Below are 13,575 nucleotides of genomic sequence, written 5' to 3' on the forward strand. Positions count from 1 at the left end.
GGGGGGGGGGGGGGTTGTGGAATGTAGTTTAGGTAAAACATTCCATGGATTTTGTGTGTTTTCTATTATTTGATGAAACTAAGTGACTATAATGGCAAAGTTTTGAAGTTGATGAGGTACAGGATTGGAATTAAATTTAAATTAATATTTCAGTCAGACAAAGGAACTGTCAAGGTGGCGAGAGCAATTAATTATAATTAATACGAGTTGGTGATTGGGAGTACGAAAAATAATTACGAATATTTTACTTTTGTTGAAATCAACAACGTTTTTCATGTGTTGTAAAAATTTTAAAACACTGAAACCCCCATTGGTCTTCATTTGGAACCTCACCAGTCACCATCATGGCCCTCACCACGACAAATTAAACTAGCAGAAAACAATTTCATGTTCAATCATGTATCCAAGTCATAATTTTACCTTGACTAACCGATTAATCTACGAATAAATGAAATTATTCTATTTTATGATGATTCACCTCCTTCATGACTCCTGTTTCGTATTAATTTCATCCAACACAAAACAATATTTTTCTTATAACAAGATATTTTATGATACACGAGAGAAGGGACCAAAAAAAAGTCAAATCAACAATATAAACATCGTTAAGGCTTAGGACACACATAAGACACACCAACACCAGTGTTACTGAGTCTAATAACTATTAATATAAAGTATGAAAACGTGTTTAATTTGAGAGGTTAATGAAGTAAAGTTAGTAAACACACGAGCATTTGAGCTTGGATTTGAAGGAGAAGGGGGCGGAGGGAGCGAGAGCTTGTTCCATTTCATCTTGGGTTGATTGATGAACAATTGTTGATTTGCTTAAGTTGAAGTCTTGCCTCATTCACCTATTCCGCTTTGTCAGTCGTCTTGTATTTTACATTCTTAGAACTCTTTTATTTTTTAAACTACGACGGGTCTGCGCTACGCGCGGGATGTGACGTACTTGTTGCCATCAAATATAATATTTTGTGTAAGTTTTTTTTATATTCATTTGATTCTGAGTGTGATTATATTAAACGATCAGTTTTGTCTACACCAAATTTCTAAACAGTTGACAATAATATTAACTGATATTATTTTTTGTTGTTTTGTTGTTAAAAAAACCTAATTTGCTTAATAAAAAAAGATCATAAAAATAGTAGGCTCATTTTCATTTTTGAATGATTTTCTATCATTAAATTACTGGGAATTATATTTGAGATTGAATGTATAGATTATGAATTATTAATTGTTGTTACTTGTTTTGAATCCACTAAAATTTTTAGTTTATCTTATATAATTTCTTTTAAATCTATTGGTTTTAGTAATAAGAAAAATAAATAATTGCTTCACAGTAAAAATATTTTTAAAATTGACATAGATTGTATTAAAAGATTTATTAAATGAACTATGCCATCCAAAGTGATTAGAATATGTTTTTTTTAACAATATTATTATTCAGTTTCAGCATATAATTAGTGACAGTTTAAAATATTTTATTGCCGTCAGTTTAAAATAATTTTATTTCGGATCAAAAATATAAATTAGAATATAATATAGGTATGATGTAAAAATATATCATGTGCTATAATTTTGGATCAAGTTACATTCATTTATTGAATCATTATGTGTTATATAATTGTTGTTTTATTTTGTTTTTGTGTGTTTGTATTTTCTTAATCTTTGTTTGTTTGATGCTTATATTTAAACATAGGGGTGAATGGTTGTATATTATGTTTTGAAATTCGTTGATTTCTTGGTGGGTTTAATGTTTCTATGTTATGACTGTGATGCATGGGCTCATGCTCGTTGGTGCTGACGTGTGTGTTGTGGTATTCTATGTTAGAACGTTAACTTGCATTGCAAGGAATTATTATATGATTACGTTTGAAGGTTTATTTTTACAATCCAAATTTGAGTTTGTATGACCAAATTTTGTTTGATAACCAAGTTAAGATCCGTGTATATTAAATAAAGGTACTGGAAACATTAAAAGTTTAACAGAATATGGATAATTATAAAAGAAATTCAGAAATTAAAAACCTGGCACATAAGTTAAAAACTAAATAAACAGCCCGCAGGCTTATTATTCTGTCTAAAACTTAAAAAGTAAATAAATTTCTATGGAACAGAGATATACCGCTGAGAAATTGTCTCTTTATCATGACAATCGATAACATTCAAAAAGGCAAGCACTAAACTTGATTATGCATTTGCCGTTGCTCCCTTTGTTCTCAGAAAGTTGTTTTTGACATTGCAGCCACATAATATTCTATAATTAAAGACTGGCACATTCAAGTATATTCAAATAAACAATAACACATATTCTTTTAAAAAAACAATAACACCTTCAAAAAAATTGAATCTGGCAAACTCTCTCCAGCTCCCACATGTATTTAGTTATGCATAGATGTTAACTCTGAATCGAAGTCCTTACTCTTGTGTACTTTCCATTTGTCTGTAAGAAGCAACTTAATTAAGTACCTAGATTTGTTAGAAGATCTCATTACAGAGGATTAACCCTCGCATAAATGTTTAATTTGTTTATCTCAGATCTTGGCAACGTACACATAGATAGATCCTCATGCTTCTCATGCATTTGATCTGTTACAATACAATGAACCTTCGCTTTAGAAGTACCAGTTTGAAATCAAAAAAATTATGTTAATGAAACAATATAAAATTTATCAGTTAAATGGTAACATGATTGTAAATCCCAAGCAAAAATATACCAACGAATTTGGTCATGTTCCTGATCAATCATCGCACATGCTGCACTAAAAACCAAAAATCCTGGTGATTTGGCTTCAAACTAAACAAACCAACACGAAATATATAAGTTAGAGCAGTAGCTAACTAAACGATTGTTTGCTACATGGTGATTTGAGTTAGCTGGAGAGCATGAGTCCTTGAAATTTTTTTTATTGCATTTGGAATCGCCAGACAATGTAAAGTGAGGGTTTTTTACCAAACCGAAGAGGATGGCGTGCATGACTCCTTTACTTCACCAATTGTCACATTCACACGATCTGGTCATCCTGCTGTAACATTAAAGGAGTTATAATTTTTCTCACATAGATAGAACAAAGAAAGCCTCAATGAGAGGTAGGAACAATTAAGTTCACATGCAAAGAGGGACCGAGGATAGACCCTTATGGCATGATCACTGAGTTCAACTCAGTCATACTGGTACATTTGCTAGATTCATTACACCCGAAAGTACACCGCCTTGCCGATGCAAACCAAGCATTGAAGACCTCGTCGTGTTGGGCGTATGAATTAATTGGATTAAACACGATAAAAACCATCACGCAATCCATTTCAGAAGCTGTGAAGAATTTCAGGCGTCACCGTCGCTGTCGAAGGCAGAAGAGAGAAGAACACAAATGTATGCGTGTAATCAGATTAGAGTTGGTGCTCATGGGCTTCTGGACTGAACAAACCCTTCAAACTAAAGCTCGTTAACATTGAACAATCGCATAACAAAAACAAAGCCATCAGATTTCCAATTAAATGAAGTGCAGCGTTTTAAATGGCCGGGACACGTGTCGCAACCAGGGACTTTGATTTTCTGACCTGAAATCCTAGGTGGCAGCACTACGAGAGAAAAACATTATTAATTTACGAAACGGGGATGAGCATCCATGTCTCAGTACATATACTGCAGCTAGATGATTCAGCGATCAATGCGCTCTTTAGCTAGGTACGTAAATTAATTAGAAAATCATTGTGGCAAATTAGTGTAACCATTACAAAAATTTAATGCTCTAATTTTTGTAAAATTTCTACATGCCAACTGTTAAATGATATTATTTTTATGGGACTTTATTTACACACTAAAGTTTTTTAAAAAATCTATGAAGTCCTGGCAAAAATGTAAAAAAAAAACTAAAAAGGGAAAAATGCGATGATTTATAGGTAGACATTTCTTTCTTCACACGCACAAACAAAAACAAAACAAAATTACACATCTGATAACGAAATGAAAGTCTCTTGATCAAGTAGGGTTGACTTCATCATCATGACTTTGATTATGAAGAGTTATATCACAATTACATACATACGTTACACGTATACATTAGATGTATAACATAAAGATGGGCCATCCACAACAAAGACCATCAAAGCTTCTTTAAATCCCAAGAACAAAAAAAAACAAAAGGAGAGGAGAGAACTCATAAAAGAAAAAAATCCTGTTTAGGTATTCAGCGGAAATTGGTGTAACTCTTGTAAGTCATACCGGCGTTCCAGTTAGACGGAGCAACGTTCCATGCATAGACGGTTTCACCGGTGGTGTAAGAAGTGATCCGGAAAGAGAGAGACTGACCGTAGAGAGAAGAAAAAGCTTGGTAAGAGGCCCCCCAGTTGTGGCTCATGCTTATCCAATTCGTCCTGCTACCTTTCACGGCCATGCTCTTGATGTCTCCGGCGCCGCCGACATTCATGACAAAGATGAGAAGCCAATACGCATTGCCTTGGAATTGAAACCTCATACCGCCACTCCTTTTGCATGGGACTCTACAGACATCAATAAGTCGCATAAAATAAAATATTAGCTACACAATTTTTGGAGTACTTATATCAAGTGTCGTCATATATAGTAAGATATTGTATAAGAAAGTAGGTCAAAACTGAAATATAAATTTTCGAAAATGAGATATACCTGCGGTATGAAACAGGGATGATGCCAGCCCTCCAGTTAGCGAGTTTCATGAAAGCCGGTTTAGCCATATCGAAATGGGTTCTAGGAGGATTGCACCAACCACCATTGTTGGTGTCTTGGTACCAATTAGGAGGGCAGAGGTTGGTGGCTGTGACCACCGTCGATGGGTTTCCATAATAACAATGTTTTGACTGCACACACATTATCTGGAAACATTGGCCGCATGCGTAACCGTCTTTGAACAACGTCGTGCTTAGTGCCGCCGTGTTCAGGCCGTAACCACTGTTAAACAGGTTTCCGTATCCACATGCACCACCTGCATATATACGTATTATGTCATTGATTATATGTATGAATTGTTGTTATTATCTAGGTAATCACGGATTTATACGAGGAATAAATTTTGAAAACAAAAATTATTTTGAGAAAACTTGTACATAAGGAAAATAAAATAAAGAAATTTATGAATATCAAAACATATTTTGATTTTGGTGATTATATTGAATATATACATGATAGTGAAATGTTTATTTTACGTACCCATGGTTTCACTACCGGTCTCGTCGCCATAGAAAGTGGCATGAGCGTATCTCCACGGGCTCGGCCTGTAATATCCGGCGACAAACTCACCGGAGATGACGAAAACGACAAAGACTATTGCAAAGAACTTTTTGAAGCTCCAAGAACTTGAGATCGGACCCATCTCTAGTTTCGTTTTCTTAGGGTTTGTTTGTTGACGAAGTAATCGAATTAGAGACAACCTTATATAGACTCTTTTTAACAATAGTGGTGGTGGCTACGTGAGGGTCATGATCCCTTTTCCGTTTTTTTTTATTGGAGACTTTTGTCAGTACTGATTGCGATTTGTTTCATTTCACTGAATGTTTGCAATGTATATATTAAAAAAAAAAATTAGAGAAAGCAAGTAAAAATTCTTGTTTAAATGAAGTTTTAGAATATAGTACAAGTTAACGTGCGAGCAGGTTCTTGTACCGACTTTATCTAATCGCGCTCGTTTATCTATATACTAATAGTGTATACTATATTTATTTATTTATTATTAAATAGTTAACTTTCTTTTAAAGATTAGTTTTTCTTTTGTCAATGTTGATATAACCGCATACATTATATATTATCGTTCCAATGTTGCCAAATATATAAATACGTTAATGATAAGTGTATTATAATGTCCTGATTAATGCTTATACGAATCGTCGACTAAATTTTCCATATATCCATCGTGGGAGAATTATATTAGTGGTGTGGTAGGTGCTTAATTCTTCTACGGGATAGTGAATTTGTATAAGTAGCTATAATATACAAATAAGTTAATCGATATTAATAGCATATTGATAGAGCTAATGGATGTATATTTTTTAAGCTATAAAACGGTAACATGTAAATCCATTGGTATTGTATCACAATTTGCCCAAGTTTTCTTCATAATCTTCAACGAAGCAATACATTTTAGAAAGTTAATAAGAATACTATAGTCAGGGGTGAAAGGCCAAGTAACCCCTTATGCCGTCCGTACGGTTATCTCTATGAGACTATGAATTTCACATATTGACCTTTAATTTTTTAAAGGTCAAATAAACTTAGTATATTCTTATCAAATTTCCTTTTATACTTAGAGAGGCATTAATATTGGAAGAGAGACATTGACGACGTCATTTGAACATGAATTAAAAATCCTCGTGCAGTCAAAAGCCCTCTCGTATATTATTGACATATTCAGTTTAACTTATATATATCTATTTTAAATTCGTAAACTGTTATTCGTTGTAATGAGTTTTGCCACATCAACGGTAACCATGTTAGTAATTTAAAACAAAGCTGGAATTGCGATTTCTGACAAGCTTTTTTACATATCAAGTTTACGTCATAATAGCAACTCAAATTTCAAGGCCGTGGAATGGGGATGGATATAATACGCAACAGAGGCGGGAACAGTACAAGAATGTGGGATGGAGGAACTCCAAAGCTGTTGGAAAGTCGAGAAGTTGGATCCTCCGCATTCATATGGACCTTATAATCATGTTGGTCTCTAGGATACTCTCAAGTAGAGTTTGATCGATGACAATCAAATCATTAATCAGGTTCTCAATGAACAACTTGAGGCTACATCCCTACATGTACGATTGAGAACTGGTCACGGATGTTTACGTCTATTAATTAGATTTCTACACATAGTTAATGATCACACAAGCAATGTGCCGATACATTAGCTAGGAAATCTCTACAAACATCAGTACTGTGTTTTTTATTTCATTCTTGTCTTAGCTCTCTTAAGAGCCCGTAATGATCGACAATTAACCTTTAACTAGATTTTGATCCGTGTGTCCACGGGGTGTATTTTAAAAAAAAATGATGTTATTTGTTTTTTTTATGTCACTATTTAAGGTTGGGCAAAAAACTCGAATTCGAAGAACCGAACCGATCCCAATCCGAATAAGTAGTACTAAATCTGAAGCGAAATTGATTAAATATCTGAATTATTCAAAATTTTGGTATTTGAAGAACTGAAACCTAATTCGATCTGAACCGAAGTATTTTAGGTATCCAAAATAGATGATATACTTATATATTAATTAATTTTAGATTTAATATATATAAAAACATCCAGAATATATATGATAATTTTAAGTTTGTTTAAATACTTGAAAATATATACAAATAATGAAACGTAAATATCTAAAATAGTTAAAATATACTCAAAACTCTAAAAATGCTTAAATAATTATTAATTCTCTATCCAAATATTTAGACCAAACCAATTTATATGTTAAGTTAGGTACTCTGACATATGTTATTCAAATTTATATGTAATATATTCTATTGTTTATAGATTTTTTAAAAATTAAAGAATATAATAAATTTTAAATTCCTTAAAATAATTTGAATTGATTATCCAAATCTGAACCGAATCCTCAAAGATCTGAACCGAACACGAATCCCAAACAAACCCGAAAACGAACCCGAACGCCCACCCCTAATCACTATTTTATATCCTATATGTGTCATCATAGGTTACAAAATATGTGTTATCATATAATTAATCATATTTTATACGTACCATCAAATAATTAATCTTATAATTAATAATATTTTATACGTAAAATCATATAAATAATCACATATATTATATTTTAAAATTTTAATGTGAAATATAAAAACCATAATTTAAGTTGCACTACAAGAAAGAGAGCTGTATACCGAGACTCAAGTTTGTCGGAAGGTCGTCCGAAGACCTCATCTCCGAGAATTTTCTGAGAAATGTCAAGACGTCGGAGTTCGGGTCTCGGAAATAATAGGACGTCGGCATCTTGTCGGAAACTACCGAGAAAACGCGTTCTCGGAAAATTCGTCGCTACCAGTTCTCGGTAGTTACTGACGTCGTTCCGACAACTTTTAAAAATTTAATTAAAAATAAATAAATGCAAAAATAACAAAAATATAAATAAAATATAAAATAATATAAAATAATATAAAATCTGAAATATTAATTACATAGAAATTATAATAACGATAAATTTACAATGTTTTTGAGAAAGATAAATTTACAATGTTGTTAAAATAAGAATCTAAATTTACAATGGCGGTGGCGCTGGTTGAGAAAATAACGACGGTGGTGGCCATCATAGAAACGGGACGGTGGCGGTGAAAGAAGAAACGGCGACTGTAGTGGCTGTGGAAGATGCGGCGACGGTGGTGTCCGTGGATAAACGACAAAGATAGTGGCATGTAAGAAACGGCGATCAAGAGTGGTGGCCGTGGAAGAAAGCGTAGTATCAGCGAAAAGTGGAGACTCAGCAACAACAGTTATCTTTTACAGAATAAAAACAGATCTGACAAATAAAATATGTAAATCTAAATAAAGAGAGTAGGAATAGAAGAGAAGCAGAAAATGAAAGTTGAGGTTACAAGATGTTGTTAAACAATTTGTAAGACCTCTATTACAAATTGTTTAACAACATCTTGTAACCTCAACTTTCATTTTTCTAAATGATATTTACAATTTAGCATAGGGTACAAAAAAGCGTGAAGTCACGCGCCCCCAATTTTTTCTCTCAAAACCTAGCACTCGTTGTCTTCAACGTTCGTCTCCGTTTTGCCTCTCCGGTGCCGTTAGGCACTGTGAGAGGGCCCACGATCGATTCTCCCACATAGTCCATCTTCCTCTCCGTTGATGTTTCCGTTGGTGATGGGTCTCTGTTCTGCTGGTGGTCGTCTGCGAACTTGTAGCTCCGGTTTCAGTTCCATTCCGAGATGGTTGTGTAGTGTATTGGCTTCTCTAGCGACTAGGCCGGCACTCTGCTGCTTCTCTCCACCGGTGTACATCTCTCCTCTCCCAACATCTAGGTTATTTCAACGGGGTGGTCCCTAAACGTCGCTTCTTGCCATCTCGGTCCAAGGTAATCTGGGTATGCTCCGCTGAGCTAGGGGTCCCGGGACCTCAGACTTCGTTGTGGAGTTGCTTCCTCATAGAGTCAAGCAAGGCGATCTGCTATGAGTGATGCTTTAATTAGCTCCTCTTTCCCCACTTTGGTGTTGATTGGCGTTGCTTGTGAGTCTGAAATTGATTTGTAGGTTTAATCGAGTGACGCTGTGGAGATTGTTTGATTTCATGGAGCTTGGGGTTGCACCTTGCGGCTGGAAGAGAGAGTAAGATCCGGGATGTGGTGATGCTGCACCCTTACCCTTAACCGGCTGAGAGGACAAGTGCGGTTGGGTGAGTTGAGCGCTATTAAGCACCTGTGGTCCCTGCGGTCCCGTCTTTGCCGGAATTAGGTTCAGATCTTACCCAGCCCAGACTTTGAGGGCGGTCCTTGAGCGGGTTCGACTCTGTTTTTCTGAGAAAGGTAACTGTTCAGGCTGTATATTGAAACAACTTCTTGCTAGCGTCGTATTCCTCGATCTCTAGTCTTCGGGACTCTCCATTCTTGTCCATTTCGATTCGACCTTTCATCCGACTTTTCAAGATTGTATCGTATCTGTTGTCCTGTTCGCCTCCAAGCAGAACGGTTTCAGCTTCGATTGTCATTTGATTACATGTTTTTAAACTTTTTTTGCCGTGTAATCAAGCATAGAGGTCTTACAAATTGTTTAACAACATCTTGTAACCTCAACTTTCATTTTTCTAAATGATATTTACAATTTAGGAAAAAAAAAAAGAACGAGAGAGAAGACCAGAGAAGTTAAACAGATGGACTAGTTTTGTAAAACGTTAATGAAAGAAGATTGCAGAAGAAGAGAAGTAAAGTTGATGAGAAGAGAAGAAAAGTAAAGGTAGATGAGAAGAAATATAAAGATAAACAATGGAAAAGATTGATGAAAGAAAATGAATGTTCGTAAAAAATCATACTAGTAACTAATTATGGTTAAATTAAAAAAATGCTAAAAGTTGATAAATTTTAAATAAAAATTGGTTCCGACGAAATTTTTATCTACTTTATGACGCTTTACCGATGAAACAATACTGTTGTCGGTAATAAACTTCCGACATTATATCTATATCGGAAACTACCGATCAGATACCTACAATATTTGTTCACTCTCGGTAAATTGTCAGTATTTCATTGCTACTTTTCCGATAACAGAAATACTCGGAAAATTTTGTCGGAGCATGGATAGTTTTCTTGTAGTGTTGGTGTTTGAAATTGAGCTTTGTATTGTATTTTTCTTATATATTTGAAAACATTTTTATAATGGTTATTGGAAAATATGTTTGTAAAAATCAAATTTTGAATATATGTATATTTTTGAATGAATTTTTGATATAAATCAATTTTAAATTATTATTTTGATCTGAATATGTATATCAAGTAACATAAGCTCATTACTTTTTAATATAGTGTAATGGACTTCCAATTTTTTAAATAGCATAATCACATTACTTTTTTTTTCTTAACTTACTACTATTTATGTTTCTAAACATCACTATTCTATTTTCTTAACTGATATCTATGTTGTCAAACAAAAGTTTAAAGTTACTTCTACTTTAATAAGATAGATAGATGAAATCAAATTTTAGTTGGCAACATAAATATAGCAACTCAAAACGTATTATTAGGAATAAGTATTGTGGAAAATCACTAGTTAGTAACCATGTTGTGATAACATAGTAGTACCAATACTACCGCCATGTAAGCGAGGGGGTTTCACAAGGCGTACATTGGTCTGGATTTTGTTTGTATAAATGATCATAAGAATAACTTTAGAAGAAGTTTAATTTCTTGACAGATCACTCCCATAATTACACATTAGCATCTTAGTTTAAATATTCTTTCTTGACTATTCCCCTAATATATAGGGGATTCACTGATTAATATTATATAAATACACGTGTCCTTTCCTTAATCATATCGTTCAACAACTAATAATAGATTGATCATTAGCCTTCTTTGATCAAACAAGGACGATCTCTCAACCCAATCGAACCGGGGAAACCAAAGGCTGGTTCTTGAAAAACGCCTTCAAGTTAGCTATCGCAACCTCGGCAACACTTTCCAAAGCCCCTGGCGTGGCCACAGCAGCATGCGGAGACAAGACAACATTGTCCATAACAAACAACTCCTCAGGAACTTGCGGTTCTTTCTCAAACACATCTAAACCGGCACCACCAATCACACCTTCCACCAGACACTTCACCATCTCCTCCTCATCAATCAGCCCTCCCCTTCCCACATTGATGATAACCCCTTCCTTCCCAAGCGACTCCATCACTTCTCTGTTCACAACGTGCATCGTTTGATCCGTCAGAGAGCAGCAGAGCACGAGGACATCGTTGTCTGCTGCCAAGGAGAGAACATCGGAGTAGTAACGGTAAGGGATGCTCTGTTTCTGAGTTCTCGAGTTGTAAGAGATGATGCAGCCAAAGGGTTCGAGTCTTTTGGCGACACGGGACCCGATACTTCCTAATCCAATGATCCCAACTCGCCTACCACTTACCTGCAACAACAACACAGATTCATAAAACAGAACAAGATTCATAAGAAAGTTCTCCTCTTTATCTACAGATTCTCTGTACCCCAACAACAATGTAACGCTTTATCTGCAGAATCACGAGCCCCACCGTCTATAATTCACTTTAAAGTTCTCAAAAAAAAAAAAAAAATTCAAGAATTCTTTTTTTTTTTGTTCACTTAAAAAAAATTCACTTTCAAGAAACAGAGAGATAGTTACGGTTTTGAGAAGAAACCTTAATCCCTAGTTGGAATTGCCCTGGTTTCGACCAGTTACCAGACCGGACGTAACGGTCTCCGGCCGGAATACGACGGAGGACGCTAATCAATAACCCGACGGCGCAATCCGCTACGTCATCAGAGAAGGCTTCGCCAGCGTTTGTGACGGCAATGCCGCGGCGCTTGCATTCGGCGAGGTCGACGTGATCGGTGCCGACGCTGGTGCAGACGAGAAGCTGGAGAGAAGGGAGGTGGGAGAGGAGCTCGGCGTCGATCTTGAGCCTGCCGATGTTGACGAAGGCTGTGACGGAGGCGGCGTGGCGGGAGAGGAAGAGGGGTAGTGGATCCGGTGAAAGGTGAGCGTTGAGAAGACGGAAGTTGCGGCTGAGGTGGTCGTCCATGTAAGCTAGAGTAGGTGGGCGGTGAACGAGGACGATCGGAGATTCTGAAGTTTCCCCCATGGTGACTTGAGTGGACAAATATGTATGGTCGCTCTGTTTTATAGTACTCACCAAACTATTATTCGTCTGCTTATGGCATGATAAAGAGCACTCTCATCCGTTACATATAATACTCTAAAGTTTAATATTTGACATTTATTATTTTTATACAAAAAAAAATTAAACATTTTATAAACAAGACACTTGTTAAAGAGAATATCTAAAAAAAAACTCTCATAGTGATTATTTAAAAATAAAATTAAGTTAAAAAACTTGTTAAACAAAAGTTGCAGATACGTATTAAAAATTGTGGAGATACTCTAAATTGTTTTCAGTTTCGTGATTACATTTCATAAAACTCTTAATATATGGAGAAGAATTAATAAGACATTCTAACAAATTGTTGGTGAAAAAAAGAAGACATTCTAACAACCACCACAAGTTTCAGTCCTTTTGTCTTTAGGGAAAGCTAATTCAATTCATGAACGGTTCTTATTGTTTTGTAACGTTTGAGAACTAAGAAAGCTATTTTGAATTAATTGAGCTGTCAAAAACGGACACGACGAAGTTAACATCCAAATATCCGTAAAAATTAACATGAACGTAAAAGCGGTGAAATATTGCGTTAATCTTGGTACATTCATCGAAACTAAAGAACACGTTCATGAAACGACGGAAAAAGATGCAAACAAGGTCACCACATAATGACCGACCCGCGAACAAGCCGGCCGCTACGTAGCGACCGACCCGAGAATGAGTCGGTCGTTACGTAGCGACCGACCAAGCCTCTCGGTCGATCGCTACGTAGAGACCGATCCGCAATGAATCGGTCGCTACGTAGCGACCGATCAAGCCTCTCGGTCGGTCGCTAAGTAGCGACCAATCCGCAACGAGTCGGTCGCTACGTAGCGACCGACCAAGCCATTTGATCGGTCGCTATGTAGCGACCGATCCATCGCGGACCCGATCGCTACGTAGCGACCGAACTGTCTTGGACATCGATCTACGGGTACGACCCAAATCCATGCATTCTCGTCTGTTCCTCAATGCTAGCTCCCATGTACCGCAGTCATATAATTTCTCACTCCCGTCGATTGGATTTATCATGTAAACTTTACGATAAAAATCGCAGAAAGTTCATTCTTATCGATAAAAAATCGTGATAAACATTTCGAATCGAAATACAGCCCAAATAGGTCTAAAACCGATTAGAAACCCACTTACGATTTTTTAAGGAAAAGCCCATAGATACTATGGAGGTTTATAATTGATCCGCAAGAAAGGATAAATGTCAAAATTCCGC

General features: G+C 35.8%; 2 protein-coding genes across 2 annotated transcripts; both read right to left on the reverse strand.

Annotated features, from left to right (window-relative positions):
* Positions 1 to 3,992: 3,992 nt before the first annotated feature.
* On the reverse strand, positions 3,993 to 5,363 carry LOC106293857 (expansin-A7-like). The gene is made up of 3 exons (XM_013729492.1): positions 5,189 to 5,363; positions 4,649 to 4,964; positions 3,993 to 4,503 (listed from the first exon to the last, which is right to left on the reverse strand). The coding sequence occupies exons 1-3, from the start codon at positions 5,349 to 5,351 to the stop codon at positions 4,191 to 4,193; spliced, it is 792 nt and encodes a 263-aa protein (XP_013584946.1). The 5' UTR covers positions 5,352 to 5,363; the 3' UTR covers positions 3,993 to 4,190.
* Positions 5,364 to 10,846: 5,483 nt separating this feature from the next.
* LOC106292640 (glyoxylate/hydroxypyruvate reductase HPR3) lies at positions 10,847 to 12,382 on the reverse strand. Its single transcript, XM_013728269.1, has 2 exons — positions 11,850 to 12,382; positions 10,847 to 11,599 (listed from the first exon to the last, which is right to left on the reverse strand). Exons 1-2 carry the CDS (start codon positions 12,291 to 12,293, stop codon positions 11,075 to 11,077), a joined length of 969 nt encoding a protein of 322 aa, XP_013583723.1. The 5' UTR covers positions 12,294 to 12,382; the 3' UTR covers positions 10,847 to 11,074.
* Positions 12,383 to 13,575: the final 1,193 nt, after the last annotated feature.

Source organism: Brassica oleracea, chromosome C5 (assembly GCF_000695525.1).
Source record: "Brassica oleracea var. oleracea cultivar TO1000 chromosome C5, BOL, whole genome shotgun sequence".
In the NCBI taxonomy this organism is placed as follows: domain Eukaryota; kingdom Viridiplantae; phylum Streptophyta; class Magnoliopsida; order Brassicales; family Brassicaceae; genus Brassica; species Brassica oleracea.